Source organism: Thamnophis elegans, chromosome 2 (genome assembly GCF_009769535.1).
Source record: "Thamnophis elegans isolate rThaEle1 chromosome 2, rThaEle1.pri, whole genome shotgun sequence".
Taxonomy (NCBI): Eukaryota; Metazoa; Chordata; class Lepidosauria; order Squamata; family Colubridae; genus Thamnophis; species Thamnophis elegans.
The window spans coordinates 11,195,093-11,211,925 of record NC_045542.1 but is presented as its reverse complement, the minus strand read 5'-3'; the positions used below and the strand labels follow the sequence as shown (position 1 = coordinate 11,211,925).

Genomic DNA, 16,833 nt, shown 5'->3' with positions numbered 1-16,833 from the left:
CATGTCCCCCATTTTCCATTTGATGGGACTGAACAGAGTGGAAAGCTTCTCTGTTTTCAAGCAATTATGACTCCAGCTCTGTTTTAATAGCTTTGATTTTAAAGTTTTTTGAAGCATATGTGTGTCTCTACTGGTCTCTGGCAATTCTAGAAGTAGCCAGAATAGAGTAATGGTTAGAGAATTATAGGTAAGAGTTACAGTGTTTAACCAGTGTTGGTTATTACCTTTAAAGCCCTACATGGCTTAGGGCCAGCATACCTGCGAGACCGCCTACTGCCACATTCCTCCCAACGGCTGGTGAGATCCCACAGGGTGGGTCTCCTTCAGATGCCGTCAGCCAGACAATGTCGGCTGGCGGCTCCCCGGAGGAGGGCCTTCTCTGTGGCTGCTCTGACCCTTTGGAATGAGCTACCCCAAGAAATCCGGACCTTACCCACTCTCATGGCCTTCAGAAAAGCTGTTAAAACCTGGCTATTCCGGCAGGCCTGGGGCTGTTGACCTCATTGTTGAGGTCCAGCCCGGATCATAACGAATGTATGTGTGCTGATTTTAACCTGTTTTTATTTTCATTTTTTATTACTTTTTTTCTTCGTTGTAAGCCGCCCGGAGTCCTCCGGGATTGGGCGGCCTATAAATCGTAGAAATAAATAAATAAATAAATAATATTTCAAATGTGCACAGCCATTCATGATAAGGTCTGATAGTGTCTTTCCATCTATGTTAATCTGCTCAGTGAGGCTAAATATATGTGTGTGTGTGTGGTGTGTGTGTTGTATGTTGCCTTGGAGAAAAAAAGCAAGTTAAATAAAAGAAAGTAAGACAGTAATATAACATTGCCTTATCTCACTGCATTTTCTTCCAAATGAAGTTCTTAGTTGCCACCTTATCTTCCTTCAGAACAATCTATTAGTAGATCTCAATGGAAGGAGGGAGGGGGGGTTCTCCTTCACTTGGCTATGATTACATCTAGTTGTGAAATAAAGTTTCCTAGGGAAAGCCTATTTTGGTCATGATTGATTCTGTATTATCAAGTTGGTATCAACTCTTAGCGACCCCATAGAGTCATAGACAGAATCTCTCCCTGAGGATCTGTCCCTAGCCAGGTCTTTCAAGTCTTTGAAAAGACTTTACCCCACAATAACTAAATCCATTTACCTTGCTTATTGGTCATCCTCTTTTTCTCTTTCCTTCCACATTTGAGGTTGAGGTTTGAGGTTTATTCGATTTATATGCCGCCCTTCTCCCAAGGTCTCAGGGCGGCGTACAACATTAAAAAAAACAACACATAATACAAAAGTTAAAAAGAAACTAAATAGGCTATCCCCAAACTCAATTAAAATTGACAATGAGACATTTTTTTAAAAAAAGAATTCAAATTAAAATTAACAATAATCAATAATTTGATTTGTTTTGTTCAGGCCAGGCTGGCTTGCTGGAAAACCCAACTTTTTAGGGCGCGTCGGAAGGACTGGAGGTCGGGGATTATACGAAGCTCCGGGGGCGGCTCATTCCAGAGGGAAGGCGCTCCCACAGAGAAGGCTCTCCCCCTGGGGGCCGCTAGCCGACACTGTCTGGCCGACGGCACCCTGAGGAGGCCAACTCTGTGGGACTGCACTGGACGATGGGAGGCTACCGGTGGCAGTAGGTGGTCTCGCAGGTACCCTGGGCCTAAGCCATGGAGCGCTTTAAAGGTCATAATTAGTACCTTGAATCGCACCCGGAAGACAACCGGCAACCAGTGCAGGCCGCCTAAAAGGGGTGTAACATGGGAGTACCTGGGTGCCCCCATGACAACCCGCGCAGCCGCATTCTGGACCAGTTGAAGCTTCCGGGTGCTCTTCAAGGGCAGCCCCATGTAGAGAGTGTTACATTTCTCTGCATCGGAGCCTGGACCAAGAGCTAGGTCTTCACATACTATGCAAAATAAGATAATTTGAGCCTGGTTGTTTTTTGCCTCAAGAAAAAATTCTAGGTTGATTTTGTTGGGCGATCCATTGGTTTCGTTGAACAAAATATTCTCAGGGGCTGGGTCCTTGACTTGATGGCTGTTGTCAGCCTGCAACCTAACAACCTATCTCAACAATTGCCTTTAGTGGGCATCGGGAAATATATAATGTACTTCCTATGTAAACTATTTGAGTGCATCATTGCTCCATTAGTGGAAAGAAAGCTTTATCTAACAAAAGTCTATTCTAATTATGCTCAATGTAATAGCCTGCTTTATTTATTTATTGCATTTCTGTTATGCTACGTTCTGACAAGTCTTGGCAGCTTACTTAATATAAGTAAGTAATGTGCAGATATTTAAAAAAATATGTCCCACTTGTATTCAGGAGCTGGTCTTCTCTTAGCAGTGAGGCTTCTTTGGAGAATTTACTGGCCAGAGCAGCAAAGTGATTCTGCTGGTCTCTCTCTCTCTCTCCTTCTTCCAGCCCTCCAAGGGCCCCAGCTCAAAGTCCTAACATGTCGTCCCGGGTTCTACTCCGGCAGCAGCTCATGCGGGCACAGACGCAAGAACAGGAACGCCGGGAGCAGCAGCAGGCAGCCCAGTTCACTCCTGCACCCGCTGCATCAGCTACACCGGCTATTTCTGTGAGCCCACTAACTCGCCCTGCACCTGCCCAGGTGCCTGTGGAGGTATTGAAGGTAAGAGAAAACAGGAAGTAACACTGCATTGGAGGGAAATCAGGTTTCATCCTAGCAAAAAGAGGTAGTTAGAAGAAGTTGGTACCATGTCTTTGAGATTGAAAGGCCATCTGGAAGGGATTCTCCTTCACGTGAAATATTTTCATATTTACAGAGGATACACAATAAACTGGAACGGCTTTTTGGAACCCTAAGGTAGCTTCTCTGCCCTTCCTCTTATTTTAGTTCATAACTGCTTGGCCTAAGTGACACTCAATTCCATTTCCTTGCATCCATATCACTGTAGTCAGGGGACAGAGTGACATAGCTTCCTTCTCCATGCAAAAGTCTGAGAACTGCATTCTTTGATCTGGTATACAGTGTATATCTTATTACATTGGACATCCAGAGTTCAACATTTTTGGCCACTCTGAACAGGAACTCCAACCAAACATCTGGAAGGCCGTCGAGTTGGAGGAAACTGTATTATTTATTCCTTGTGTCATGTTGCAATTGGCTCCTGAGTTACTTAGAGTCCTGTTGCCTTCTGCAGCAGGTGGATGGAAGGCCACAACTCCTGGAATTCTCAGCAACACTCATCTCGGCTAGAGAATGCTGGGAGTTGAAGGACACACTTCTGGAGGGTGCCCACATGGGGTGGGGGGATCTGTGCATTAGGTATTCCTTGGGACAGCGGTGATTGGCTACTGAGAATCTAGTCCTCCTGTTGGACAAAAGGAAAAGGACATCAATTTATGTCAGTGTTCTTTATGTCATCTATTTGTAATATCATTTAAACCAACACAAAAGACATTGGCAAATTCTCTAAAAATAGATTTAAGATCAATCTGGCTGGATGTCCATTTTCCTTGCTTTCGTACCTCCGATGCAAGGCTGTGCTGCAGGTGCAGTGGAAGTGGCTTGCCACCCATGTGACCAGATGGGAGTGGCTTGCTGCCCATGTGACCAGATGGGAGTGGCTTGCTGCCCATGTGACCGGATGGGAGTGGCTTGCTGCCCATGTGACCGGATATGAAATTATGAATTAGTACTTAGGTCGGTCCAAGTAGCTATTCAGAAGTTAGTGGTTAGAAGCAATCATAAAGCAAGATATGGAATTAAAACCAGAAATATTTTGTTGGCTATTTGAAAGGGAGTATAATATATATTTAATTTTACACATGTTAGCAGCTGCTGGAATTGTGTTTGCACAACAGTGGAAAAACAAAGATATGTAAATGAATAAATATTACAATGTGCAGGAATAAATAAATTGACAATTAAAATCAAGAAGGCTTTGAGTACTTTTTCACGTGGGATTCGTTTTAGCAATTGCCAACTAACGGAAACAGAAATTAGAAATCCAAAAGTATGAAAGAAAACACCAATTATGTAAGGAAAGGCCCCTAAAATGTATAAGGAAATACTAGATCATTATTAATGCGTAGATAACTGCGGGACATTACACACCCACCAGTGGTGGGTTTCAAAAAAAATTGGAACCTTTTCTGTAGGTGTGGCCTGCTTTTCGGGTCCACTGGTGGAACCTCTTCTAACTGGTTCAGTAGATTTGACGAACCGGTTCTACCGAATAGGTGCGAACTGGTAGGAACCCACCTCTGGACAGCAGTCTTGGCCTGACAGGCATAAGCTTGGCTCCTTCTGTTAATTTGATTGCATTTGTGTGCATAGCGGAGGGTGAGGTTCATATTCAATTTGCCAGCATTTAGGGACAGAGGTAGGCTTTCATCTTGCTAGGTTTGATGCGTTGCCTTCAAGGATTTCTGTGTGCTTGGAAAGCTGCAAATAATTGAATGGCACTGCCCAAGTGATGGTTGACTCATACATTTCCCCCCTCTTTTTCTCACTTGAACTCAGGTTCAAACCCACCTGGAGAACCCCACAAAGTACCACATCCAACAGGCACAGAGACAGCAAGTCAAGCAGTATCTTTCTACAGCTATGGGGAGCAAGATGTCAACGCAGGCGTTAACCGGAAGTAGCCCTGGAGCACCCACCTGCTCCCCACAGGGTGTTTCAGGTCCTGAGCCCGCACCCGGTTTGGCTCACCAGCAGGGAGTGGCAGGAAGCACTGGCAGTGCCCCCAATAGCCCTATGGCGATGCTCAACATTGGTTCCAATTCTGAGAAAGAAGTGAGTAGAAATTCCCCCTATTGCTTTCATCTCTCCTATTCCCACAGCCTTTCTTTGCCATTTCCCTCCATTTTGCTTGTTGAATATTACCAGTAGCCTCCTCCCACCCCCCCGCAATGTCAGATATATCTAATCCCGCATGCTCTCCTGTCTGTCAGATTGACGATGTCATTGATGAGATTATCAGCCTGGAATCCAGCTACAATGAGGAAATCCTGAACTATGGTGGCTTGCAGATGCCCAGCACTGTGAGTAGTTTTTGCTTTTAAAAAAAAAAGACATATGGATGCTTAAAGAAAAGCGGAGGTGGTGGGAAACCTAGATTTGGAAATTAGGATGGAACAAGTAATTTTTATTTTATGTCCTTGGTTTAAATAGGAAAAAAAAAACTTGCGACATCATAAAGACTGACCAATGTATGGTTTACATTTTCATAGGCCATAGTTTGACTTCAGCAAATGGAAGTTGATGGCATGAAAAGTACAAGGTAGTCCTCAACTTACGATCACAATTGAGTCCAAAATTTATGCTGCTAAGTGAGAAATTTGATGTCCCATTGTACGACTTTTCTCGCCACATTTGTTAAGTGAATCCCCGCAGTTGTTAGATTAGTGACATGGTTGCTAAGTGAATCTGGCTTCCCTATTGACTTTGCTTCCCAGAAGGTTGCAAAAAGATGATCACATGACCCCCAGGCACTGCGACTGTCATAAATGTGAGCGAGTTGTCAATCATGCAAATGTAAATCACATGATCCTGGGGCTGGTAGAACGGCCGTAAGTGTGAAAAATGGTCATAAATCACTTTTTTCAATGTCGTAGTAACTTTGAATGGTCACTAAGTGAATTGTTGTAAATCGAGGACTACCTAAGGGAGTGGCAGCACCTTATACCTCCTCCCACTTTCTTTTTTCCTACTTAAAATACAGGAATTGTGCCCAAAATTTGTGGAATCTATTGCATTATAATAAAGAATGTTGGTGCCAGTGGTGGGTTTCAAAAATTGTTCGAACCTACTCGGTGGGTGTGGCCTCCTTTGTGGGAGTGGCTTGCCGCCCATGTGACCAGATGGGAGTGGCTTGCCACCCATGTGACCGGATATGAAGATGCCGACGACACTTGTCAGAACCACCTTAAATTACCTCACACACAGCACTGGCCTGCATAAGAATATGATGTAAACTTGTTTTTTAAAAGGCATCTTTGGTTTGCGTTAAAACAACTTCAACACACGCAATGTCCTGATTGCACCACAAACGCAGTAGTCATCCTTACCTTTCACAGAGGCACTGAGTTTTATAAATATGAGAATGATAGTGTAGAATAATCCTATCCAAGGACCAGTGGTGGGTTTCAAAAATCTTTGGAACCTCTTCTGTAGGTGTGGCCTGCTTTCCGGGTCCACTGGTGGAACCTCTTCTAACCGGTTCGGTAGATTTGACAAACCGGTTCTACCGAATAGGTGTGAACTGGTAGGAACCCACCTCTGATTGGTGCCCATTAGTGGCTCTGTACCTTGGGTAACTAGAGCTGGTGTGGGGGGGGGGGGGAAGCTGCTGTAAAAACCAGAAGTGGGAAGGTTATTTGACTCATAGGTCTTCACTGTGCCATAAGATACTCTATTGGTTTTGATCCACCAGACTAGTAGGATGACTGCTCTGCCACTCTCCAAATAGATTAATTGCTTGGTATAAAATGTGTTTGAGAGATAGTGAGAAGTAAGTAAAGTGCTATAAAAACAACCATTTTGAAAATATCAGTCATTTGTCCTCACTAACGCAGTAGAATCAAGTACACAAAAAAGATTAATAAAAATTAAAAAAAATGTTTTTATTTTAACCCTAGTGCTTTAAAAAGTACGTCTCCGACCCCTCCAAGTGGTCGTTTTTTTAGGCATTTTTAGTAAATATCATTCACTAAAATTAACCTGTTACTGAAGATGTTTTTACATTTTATATATTTTTAACTTCTGTTTCGATGTCAAAGGAGTATAGTAGCAATAACACTAGAACTTAGACTTCACGGTGCTTTACAGCCCTCTCTAAGTGGTTTACAGAGTCAGCCTATTGTCCCCAGCAATCTGGGTCCTCATTTTACCCACCTCGGAAGGATGGAAGGATGAGTCAACCTTGAGCCTGGTGAGATTCGATCTGCCAAACTGCTGGCAGCTGGCGGTCAGCAGCCTGCAGTACTGCACTCTAACCACTGTGCCACCGTGGCTCATTTATTTCTTCATGAGAGCATCCTATTGGCCATTAAGTTAAGCCAACATGAAGTAGTGAACAGAGTGTTGGACTGGACTGGGGAGATGTAGAATCATACCCCATTCAATGGGAAACAAGCTCCTTTGGGGTCCACCCATAGCTCTTAGTTTCCAGGTACCGCCTTCTGATTTAGATTAGAAGGTCTCAATTAGAAGGTAGATTAGAAAGTAGGCATCTCACAGTACAGCAAACCTTCCTGAGTTGCTGGCCTGGAAGTCCTTTCAATTATTTTCTGTTCTCCACAGCTACCAGTTTCGGGAAACCTCCTGAATGTATATGGGAACCCAGGAATCATGGAACCAGCTGTAACTGTCAGCAACTCCTGCCCGGCTGACCTGCCCAATATCAAGAGGGAGATGTCAGGTACTTAACTGGAGGAATTGGAAACATGCCAGAGTTGAGCATGTTGCAAGGAATGAACACAGGGATATAATCAGAGTTGACTATGGTAGAGGAAGCGAGAGTTTAGGATTTGCTCCCCGAATAGCTGCTAGAAGATTATGTCTCTTTCTCCACACAGGAGGAAAGATCAGTGAATTTTTTTTTCCTTTTAAAAGTTGTAAGAAGGGTTTGGGGTGTGTGGCACCATAATGCTACCATATCTGGCATCTTGATTTCCTCTAGTCTCTAGACCCATACAGAAAGTGGCTGGACATGGTGGGTGGCTTTATTATTCTTCCTGTCTCATTTTGTGCCCCTTTGCAGAAAATGAAACCAAAGCATTTCTGAAGGAAAGGCAGAAGAAAGACAACCACAATTTAAGTGAGTGACGTCTTGGATGAACTATCCGTGGCTTTCTATTTTGGGTTTGAAATGGATATTTCAGTACTGAGAAAAGGGGCAAAAGCATTTTCATGTCTACGAGACCCCTCTATATGTGCTTATTTGCTCATTTTGGTAAAAGAAAACTGGGTTATATGAGGTCAGGGGTGTTTTGTCCTATCTCCCCTGATTGGTTTTTTCGGATTTCCATCTAGCAATAGCAATAGCAGTTAGACTTATATACTGCTTCATAGGGCTTTCAGCCCTCTCTAAGCGGTTTACAGAGTCAGCATATCGCCCACACAGTCTGGGTCCTCATTTCACCCACCTCGGAAGGATGGAAGGCTGAGTCAACCTTGAGCCGGTGAGATTAGAACTGCTGAACTGCAGATAACAGTCAGCTGAAGTGGCCTGCAGTACTGCACCCTAACCACTGCGCCACCTCTGCTCTTCTACATGATGCTTTTGAATAGGGACACCAGAGCTTAAAACTTACAAATTTCTACAAGCAAAGCAGGTGCTTTGATCACTAAGTTCCAATCTCTTTCAAATCAGCAGGACTTTATTCTGAGTAAAATGAGCAGGATGTAACAAATCAGTTTTTTCTCCTCCAAGTGGGGGAGTTTCATCAATGTGTGCGCGTGCACAAACCAGAGAGAATGAGAGAAAGAAAACCAGTAATAAAATTTGGTGAAATTGGATATAATTATTCTATATTAGCCTGGTTTATGGTGTCAGTATTTTTGTGCAGAATTGGTTTGATTTGCTTGCTTGCTCATCTTAAATTTTCAAAGCCTGAGGGTAAGATTCAAAATTTTGCAGAACTCAAAAGATAGTGGACTTGATTTTCTAATTTTAAATTATAGTATAATAAGATATCCATCATTGATAACAGAATGACACAATCTCTGAATAGCGTAATTGTATTAGCAGTTATAAAGGTGCTGGTGTGGCCAGTAGACCAGTCACAAGTACTGTTTTTATGATAGAGAGAAACAAAGAATGGGAAAGGACTTATAAGAGGGCAAAGTATGTTAAAAATTTGTAATCTTCTATAAGTAAGAATAATCTCAACTTCTCTATATATGACACATTACACAGCAAGGCTGATTCATACGGCTTCCAGGAAAAGAGTCAAGAAACTAATTAAAAACAACAGATGAAATGTCTTGAACAAGCAAAATTCTCCAATGTTTTCTATTAAATATTAACAGCCTAGCATAAATATTTAAATAGTGGCTAGTGGTTGGGAAAGGAGGGAAGGGGAGAATTCAAAAGTCCCCTTCGCAATATTTTTTACTTAGGTTCTATTTTTCATCTGTCTTTTGTATCTTGTTTTCTTCATCCTTTTGTAATATTTAACGATATGCAATATATTAAAATACATATTTTTAATCAGTTAAGCATCCCCCTCTATTTTAATTAGGGTGTTAACTTTTGGGAGAAAAGAAAATGTATTGTGTGCTTTCTTGGGAGAAGAATTTATTTTCCCTTTTTTGTGAGATAAAAAATTATTTATTTTGTGTCCCGCCCTCCCAAACATCAGACCTCTTTAACTAAATGAAAACCCATGTTTAAACTTCTATGTAGCATCAAGATTTTTGGGAAATCCTTTTCAGGTTTAACATTTTTATTGGGTTATGGAATAAAATAAGATACAAAACAGGAAAGTGAATAGGAAAATGGTGGGGAGGAAGAGGGGGAAGAGAAGTGAGAAGTGAGGATAAGAAAAAAAGAAAAAGAAACGTTAACTTCTGACTTTCTCTGTTGCAGTAGAATAAGGCATTGGCATCAAATCACAACTTTTTGTTTTTTCATAAGCCATTTCTATAAAAATCTATCAATCTAATTGGTAAAACCCAAAATCAAAGTTTCATTCTTTTCCACTTCAAGCACAAACTTCAAAAGTAGTCTCTCCAAGTGGAAACAAAAGTACTTATATTCTTTTATTTAATCAAAATAGTCAGTTTTGCCATTTTAGCCAACTCCATCAGCTTCTGCAGACATTCGCCCGTGGTAGGAATCGCAGTGTCCTTCCATTTTTGTGTATACAATAGTCTTTCTGCTGTCAACATACTGTATATAGTATCAAAATTCCAAATTTTTTCTCCAGGTCTTTTTCCATTAGGCCCAAAAGGAAGAATTCTGGTTTCATCTTTATCTCCATTTTCAAGATTTTGTGTATTAAAATATGAATCATAGTCCACATTTTTTTTTGCTTTATTACATGTCCATCATAAATGAGAAAAAGTCCCTTCTTTACTTTTACTTTACTTCCAACATTCATTTATCATACCTTTATACATCTTAGATACACTATATTGCCAAAAGTATTCGCTCACCTGCCTTTACTCGCATATGGACTTACTGTAAGTGACATCCCATTCCTAATCCATAGGGTTCAATATGACGTCGGTCCACCCTTTGCAGCTATAACAGCTTCAACTCTTCTGGGAAGGCTGTCCACAAGGTTCAGGAGTGTGTTTATGGGAATTTTTGACCGTTCTTCCAGAAGTGCATTTGTGAGGTCACACACTGATGTTGGGCGAGTTTACGTGGCCTACCACTTCGTGGCTGAGTTGCTGTCGTTCCAAAACACTTCCAGGTTCTTATAATACAGCTGACAGTTGACTCTGGAATATTTAGGAGCGAGGAAATTTCACGGCTGGATTTGTTGCACAGGTGGCATCCTATCACAGTTTCACGCTGGAAGTCACTGAGCTCCTGAGAGCGACCCATTCTTTCACAAATGTTTGTAAAAACAGTCTGGGTGCCTAGGTTTTATACACCTATGGCCATGGAAGTGATCGGAACACCTGATTCTGATTATTTGGATGGGTGAGCAAATACTTTTGGCAATATAGTGTAGCTTATCTGGTGTTAAATACCAACAATGCATCATAGCAGTTAGACTTATATACCGCTTCATAGGGCTTTCAGCCCTCTCTAAGCGGTTTACAGAGTCAGCATATTGCCCCCAACAACAATCCGGGTCCTCATTTTACCCACCTTGGAAGGATGGAAGGCTGAGTCAACCCTGAGCCGGTGAGATTTGAACAGCCGAACTGCAGTCAGCTGAAGTAGCCTGCAGTGCTGCATTTAACCACTGTGCCACCTCGGCTCTCATCTTATACACATTTTCTTTTATGGTTTTTGGAAATCCTTGAGGAAATTTTTTTCATAGTGAATAGTGAAGTTAGTAACAGTGAAGGTTTTAAGCTGAAAGATCCAGGTAATCTAAGATCCATTATTATTGAAAGCAAAGATCAAGTGACTTCATTTGAAAATGACTTTTAAATTAAGCAGATGTTGGCTTGGAAGCTAGGGATACTATACTAGGTGGGCTTGTAAGAAGTTGATTCATGTGGAGAGCAGACTGTGGAAATCTTGGTTTTGACCATCTGCATTCCAGAAGTGGCAGAGAGAGTAAAATGATATGGCTACTAGGCATATAACACTGAAGAAGCCTGAGGTAGAATAAGCAGCTGGGCCAGCATGTAGGAGATGCTTTGGATTGGCCTATCATTCATTAGGTGGGTGGGGGGGAGATTGCTTGATACATTCCTTTCTTTTTTCTCTCTCTACCCAGTGTTGCATTTTGTTAAACATTTTTCTGTGCTAGATCCTGGGGCCCTATCATTCAGCTGTGTTTAAGAGCCAGTGCAAACTCAAGATTTTATGCAAACACAGGAAAGATTCTGTGTGCAAATTCAGGAAGGAGCTGATGTGCTTCGTTGAAATATGGCACATTCCTGAATTGATTTCTGTTGATAGAATTGGAAAAGAGGTGAAAGTACTGACAACATAATGCATTTTTATGAAAGGTCTTTTTTTGGAAGGACAGTCAAACATCAGTGTTCCTGTGATTTCCAAAAAGAAGGACACCAGCTGTAAAGCTATTACGCCCTGCGTGTGTCAAATGCAATGCTCATACAGCTTTGATAAATTAACAAAAGCAACATTCTGCACAATAAAAATGGAGAGCCTATGTAGGAGAAAATGAGACAAGACCAGCTCTTTGTCAGAGGGAGAGGTTTATTTGCGCAAAGGTTCAGTAGCGATTGGTCAAGCAAAATCTGAACCCCGAAGGGCAGTTGTTTACAGTCTTTTATACTCTTAGTCAACTTATCAATCACCCCAAAGTACCTGGCCTTCCTGTGTCATGTAGACGCCCTTCCTGTGTCATGTAAACCTTGTACACAATCTCCCAAAACAGAGACCGGACATCCATTACTCAATTACCTCCCCACAGGGGGTATTGATACCAATATCCTGTTTCATTTGTTTTAGTTAGGTGAAGCAAACAGAACAACTAATCTTAAGGGTAATTAATCCTTTTTCCCATTCCACATGGTAAAGAAACTTTAATACCCAAATAATTTGTCTGGTTGTCAAATTCTCTTTTACCTATGCTAAGAATGTAAATAGTAAACATAATAAAAGTATAGCCATGAAAGCCAGCTTGGTGGCCTTGGGCCAGGCACTCAACTCAACTCAGTCCAACTCAACTCACAGAGTTGTTGTGGGGAAAATAGGAGTAAGAAGGAACATTAGATCTGTTCACTGCCTTGAGTTCTTTATAAATATAACAAAGGTGTGATATAAATTAAAAATAAATAAATAAAATAGCAATCAGTATTGGATACACAATTCCCAGAGTCTGCCTGGACAAATCCCTGCAGATTCCTTGACAAGGTTTTTCAGAATTGAATTTCCATTGCCTCTTTTCTAAGGTTGAAAATGACTAGGCCAAGGTCATCCAGCTGTCTTTGTGCCTAAGGTCAGACTAGGACTCACAACCTCCCAACTTTTAGTCTGATGTCTTAACTACTACATTAAACTGGCTCACTGAATAGTTTGTGTTGTGCATAATTTAGTTCCCTGTTGATTATGAATGATGAATAAAGAGAGCCCTATTTTCCAGCCACTGAAATAATTTGCATCTTTATTTTTAAGAATAGTTATATGTCTGTCATTGCCCTATTTAATCGTTTCAGGCCAGATCAAAATTATTTGTAATTTAATGTTACTACTAAGAGCCAGCCTCCCAATTTAAAAACGTAGTGTTAAAATACTTGGGCAAATAAAATATTTTGCTTGCTTTGAAAAAGATTGCAGTATATCTGAGTTCTCTTTAAAGATACACCCCTGCTTAGAACCCCCCTTTCTACTTTTCAGTGGCATTATTTGAATAACAGAAGCCCTTGGAGAACAGCCTCAGAAGAACTTAAAGCAGATTCATGTGGGTTGAGATTTTTGACATTTTGCCTTTATACTGTGTTTCAAAATATATGTTTAGAACCATGAGGCTGGGAACCTTTGCCTTTAAAGAATCTGGAAGTTGAATTTTGGGCCCAAGAATAATTCCATACAATCACAATATATACCTAACTTTGAAGGTAACTTGGCATAATGGGCGATTTATCTAAGGAATATTGAGAGGTTCATTTGGATGCTGGAAAAATTAAGACATTATATGCGTTTATTATTAATAGATGTAGCAAAAGCAGGGGGCCTCTGCCTCTTACACAACTTTCTCTTTTTGCAGTTGAACGTCGTCGGCGGTTTAACATAAATGACCGAATTAAAGAATTGGGGACCCTAATCCCCAAATCTAATGATCCGTAAGTATGACAGGTTGATGACAACTTGTTAATCGAAATAAGCTTTATCTACAAAAGGGACACAAGCTTGTGTAGGCTTCATTGTGTATTCTGCTGAGTTTCTCTAAGTGATGTATGTAACATGTTTTAAAAGGTGATTTGATTTTGATATAAAGTCAACTATGTTATATTTATACAGTACAATAATAATCATAGCCAGTTGTAATTTATTTAACAACCATTTAACTAAACACAACTCAGTAAGTGTAGAAATTATCTTGTGAACACTTCAGTAATTAGTGATATATAACACTGAATGCATGAATGCAATAAAATGGTGTGAGAAACAATATATATATAGAAAGTGTAGCTGTACTTTCATTACCTTGAGAAGCCTGTGTTGTTTCAGTCAGACAGTGACTATGGTTCAGTTCCCACTGCTGATATAAATGAAAGGTTTATTCAGGATTGAATGTTGTCTTTTGCCCGACTGGGAACATTGGAGGTTTAGCAGTACAACACATTTGTAGGGCCCAGTTGAAAGAAATTACCTTTACAGAATCAAATGAGAGTAAGATCTAAGGATGCTTAATCCCTGACCTCTTATCTCCCCCCTGCTGCAAATTTTAGGGAAATGCGCTGGAATAAAGGGACCATCCTGAAGGCCTCAGTAGATTATATCCGCAAATTGCAGAAGGAACAGCAACGCTCCAAGGAGATGGAGCTGAGGCAGCGTAAATTGGAGCAAGCTAACCGCAGCTTGCAGCTACGAGTACAGGTAGGAGAGCTGCTGAGGGGATGGGATGGAGACAGGGCAGCTCAGGCCAGAGTCTCATAAGCCTCTGTAACTTCCTCCGCAGGAGCTGGAACTTCAGGTCCAGATGCATGGGTTGCCTTTGACTTCCACCCAGGGCCTTCTGGCACAGTCCTTGGGAGGAGATCCAATTCCACCATTTGCGGAGTCCTTGGATCTCCCCTTTTCAGCTGAAGAGCTGGGTCTGGGTCTTGCACTGGGATCTGATGGGGGAGCCCTGCAAGATGTTCTCATGGACGATGGGACTGCACTGTCCCCACTGGGTGCCTCTGATCCACTCCTTTCCTCTGTCTCTCCTGGTGCCTCAAAGGGCAGCAGCCGCCGTTCCAGCTTTAGCATGGAAGATGATTCATGATGGCAGCCCTTGGATGGAAGAGCTGGAAACGGCTTCACCATTTTACATGTTTTGTTCTGACCCATTGCAGACTGTCGCTTACACTCATCAGCTTCAAATCTTGGAGCTGCTGTAGGCTAGAACCCTCTGGAAATACCATTCCTTACATAATATTCTGTATTTTTAAAGGTGTCCCTTTAACAAAAAGGAGGGGGCTCATGTTAAGCTTTCTTCCTATAGAAGATGGGCTCAAATCGTGTAGTACCAAACTTTCTTCTTAATGCGGTAGAAGCAGAATTTTGTTACAAATTGTAGGACAATTTGTATGTTAACTGCACCCATTAAGGCTCAGAAGCGCAGTGTGATAAACTTGTGCATCTCCTGTACCTATCTAAATTTTGATAGGGTGTTGCTTTAATGCTGTGGAAGGAGCATGAAATCGCAAACCTTAATTCCTTCACTTTAACCTTTTACTCTAGCATCTTTCCTGCATATAATTTGGGAAGAATTGGGAAAGGAGGAGAGGAGGAAAGTGAACTTCTTTCGTAACATTTTTGGAAAGCAGAGAGCCACTAACATTTTTTTTTTAAATAAGAGAGAGCTTTATTTTATATAGATATTGGACTTCTTTAGTTGTACATCTCAGTCTTTTCCTGTCATTGTTTCCCAAGTTTTACTAAACTGCCACTTTCTACTTCGCATTTAATATTTGAGTTGCTTGGCACTCTACTTCATGCTGCGGCTAGCCCATGTGGAGGGGCAACACTGCTTCTTGGAACTTCACTGGACAATGGTGCAGGGCAAGGAAAAGTAAATAACATTCTTGGAATTGCACATGTAATTATGGAAGAGTCATGGCTACTCAGTATGAATTAATTGCCACCTTCCCTGTTTTTTGTAAGATAAATTAAATTGTAATCAGGTTTTTTAAAACTAATTTCTTGCTTACCAGATTGATGTTAGCAGAAACCCAGCAAATAGAACTGTTTGCTGATTTGTTAGACTAAAAATACTGGAAGCAGATCTATGCCCTGTTCTCTGGGTGTTGAAAAGAATGGGCAAAAATTGTTGCAAAGACAATCATTTGGGCTTCACTGGAAACTTCGTCACTGCCATGTGTATGAATGCTCTTAAGAAGATATGATGACACTGTTCCAAAAGGTTATCTGAACACACAAACTCTTGGACCTCCAATATTATTGAATGTCTAGATTTAAATAGTTGCTTGGCACTTCTGTTTTTCAGGAAGGATCACTGAATCTGGGAGGAGCTTCCTAAGAGGGGTGGAATCCGAAGATGCACGGGATGTAGACTGAACTTTAGAGGAGGATGTGATAATGTAGGTAGCAATTTGGGAAGGAGAATTATGAGTATCTGGCCAGCTTCTCATCTGAGATCTTCTTGAGCAGGAGACAAGGAAATGGGATTAGGTGGTCAATGTAAGTGAGATGTTGCACAGTGGTATTTTAGCATGTTGGCAAGAAAAAAGATGGCAGAGGACAGATCAGCTTGGAAATACAGTATTAGGTTGGACAAGTGGTTTTGCTTCTTAACAGGAATGGAGTTGGACTGTTCAGGGTATGAAAGAAGGGGAGAATTGCAAATTTGAGGAAAATATTTTTCTTCTTTTGTGGATTCTACATCCTTAATGACCCAGACACCACTTTCTATTGTTTTATTTTGTATGTTTAAACATTTCCAATTACCAATAATTACCAATAGAGGCTTCTAAACAAATAAATGAACAACAACCATTTTCTACAGCCAATTATGCCACTTGTTTCATCACTGTGTCTTGCAAAATTTAAGGTGTCTCAGTTTATTTTTTTTTAAAAGCCGTATCTGGTTGGTGTTCAAAATAATTAAGATTTCTGATGCTGGAAAAAAGGATCTGAATTCAAGCTGGTGAAGACTTATATTTATGAACCTTATTTTACGTAAAGGATGGCTGAGAAAACATTTGTTCCACACTTTGATAATAATGTGATTTGATCTCTGGGTTTCCAATTGACCCCAATTATTTTAGATTCTGTTCTGAAGTCAGCAACAGAACAACAAAAAAATTCAGATGCAATCTTTGTAACTGATGTGTTTTGTCCAGGCTTTTATTAAAGACTCAATAAAATCAGGGTCACTAAGTCACACAGTGTCACATTTAGGTCACACTTGGCATTCAAATGCACATTTGTGATTCTAGAATGCTGAGTGCATCAATTTCTGATCATTTATGAAGTCCGTTATCTCTTCAAACTCTCACAAATAAGGGATACATTCATCA

At 41.0% G+C, this 16,833-nt stretch overlaps 1 protein-coding gene across 1 annotated transcript in view; it reads left to right on the top strand.

Annotated features, from left to right (window-relative positions):
• The window catches only part of TFE3 (transcription factor binding to IGHM enhancer 3), a 49,882-nt gene extending 33,559 nt beyond the window's left edge, over positions 1 to 16,323 (top strand). Inside the window, 9 exon segments of the mRNA XM_032209575.1 lie at positions 2,433 to 2,646; positions 4,504 to 4,779; positions 4,938 to 5,027; positions 7,288 to 7,405; positions 7,748 to 7,804; positions 13,353 to 13,428; positions 14,038 to 14,185; positions 14,268 to 14,516; positions 14,518 to 16,323. Of these exon segments, the coding sequence (XP_032065466.1) occupies positions 2,433 to 2,646; positions 4,504 to 4,779; positions 4,938 to 5,027; positions 7,288 to 7,405; positions 7,748 to 7,804; positions 13,353 to 13,428; positions 14,038 to 14,185; positions 14,268 to 14,516; positions 14,518 to 14,691 (1,402 nt within the window). The 3' untranslated portion in view covers positions 14,692 to 16,323.
• Positions 16,324 to 16,833: the final 510 nt, after the last annotated feature.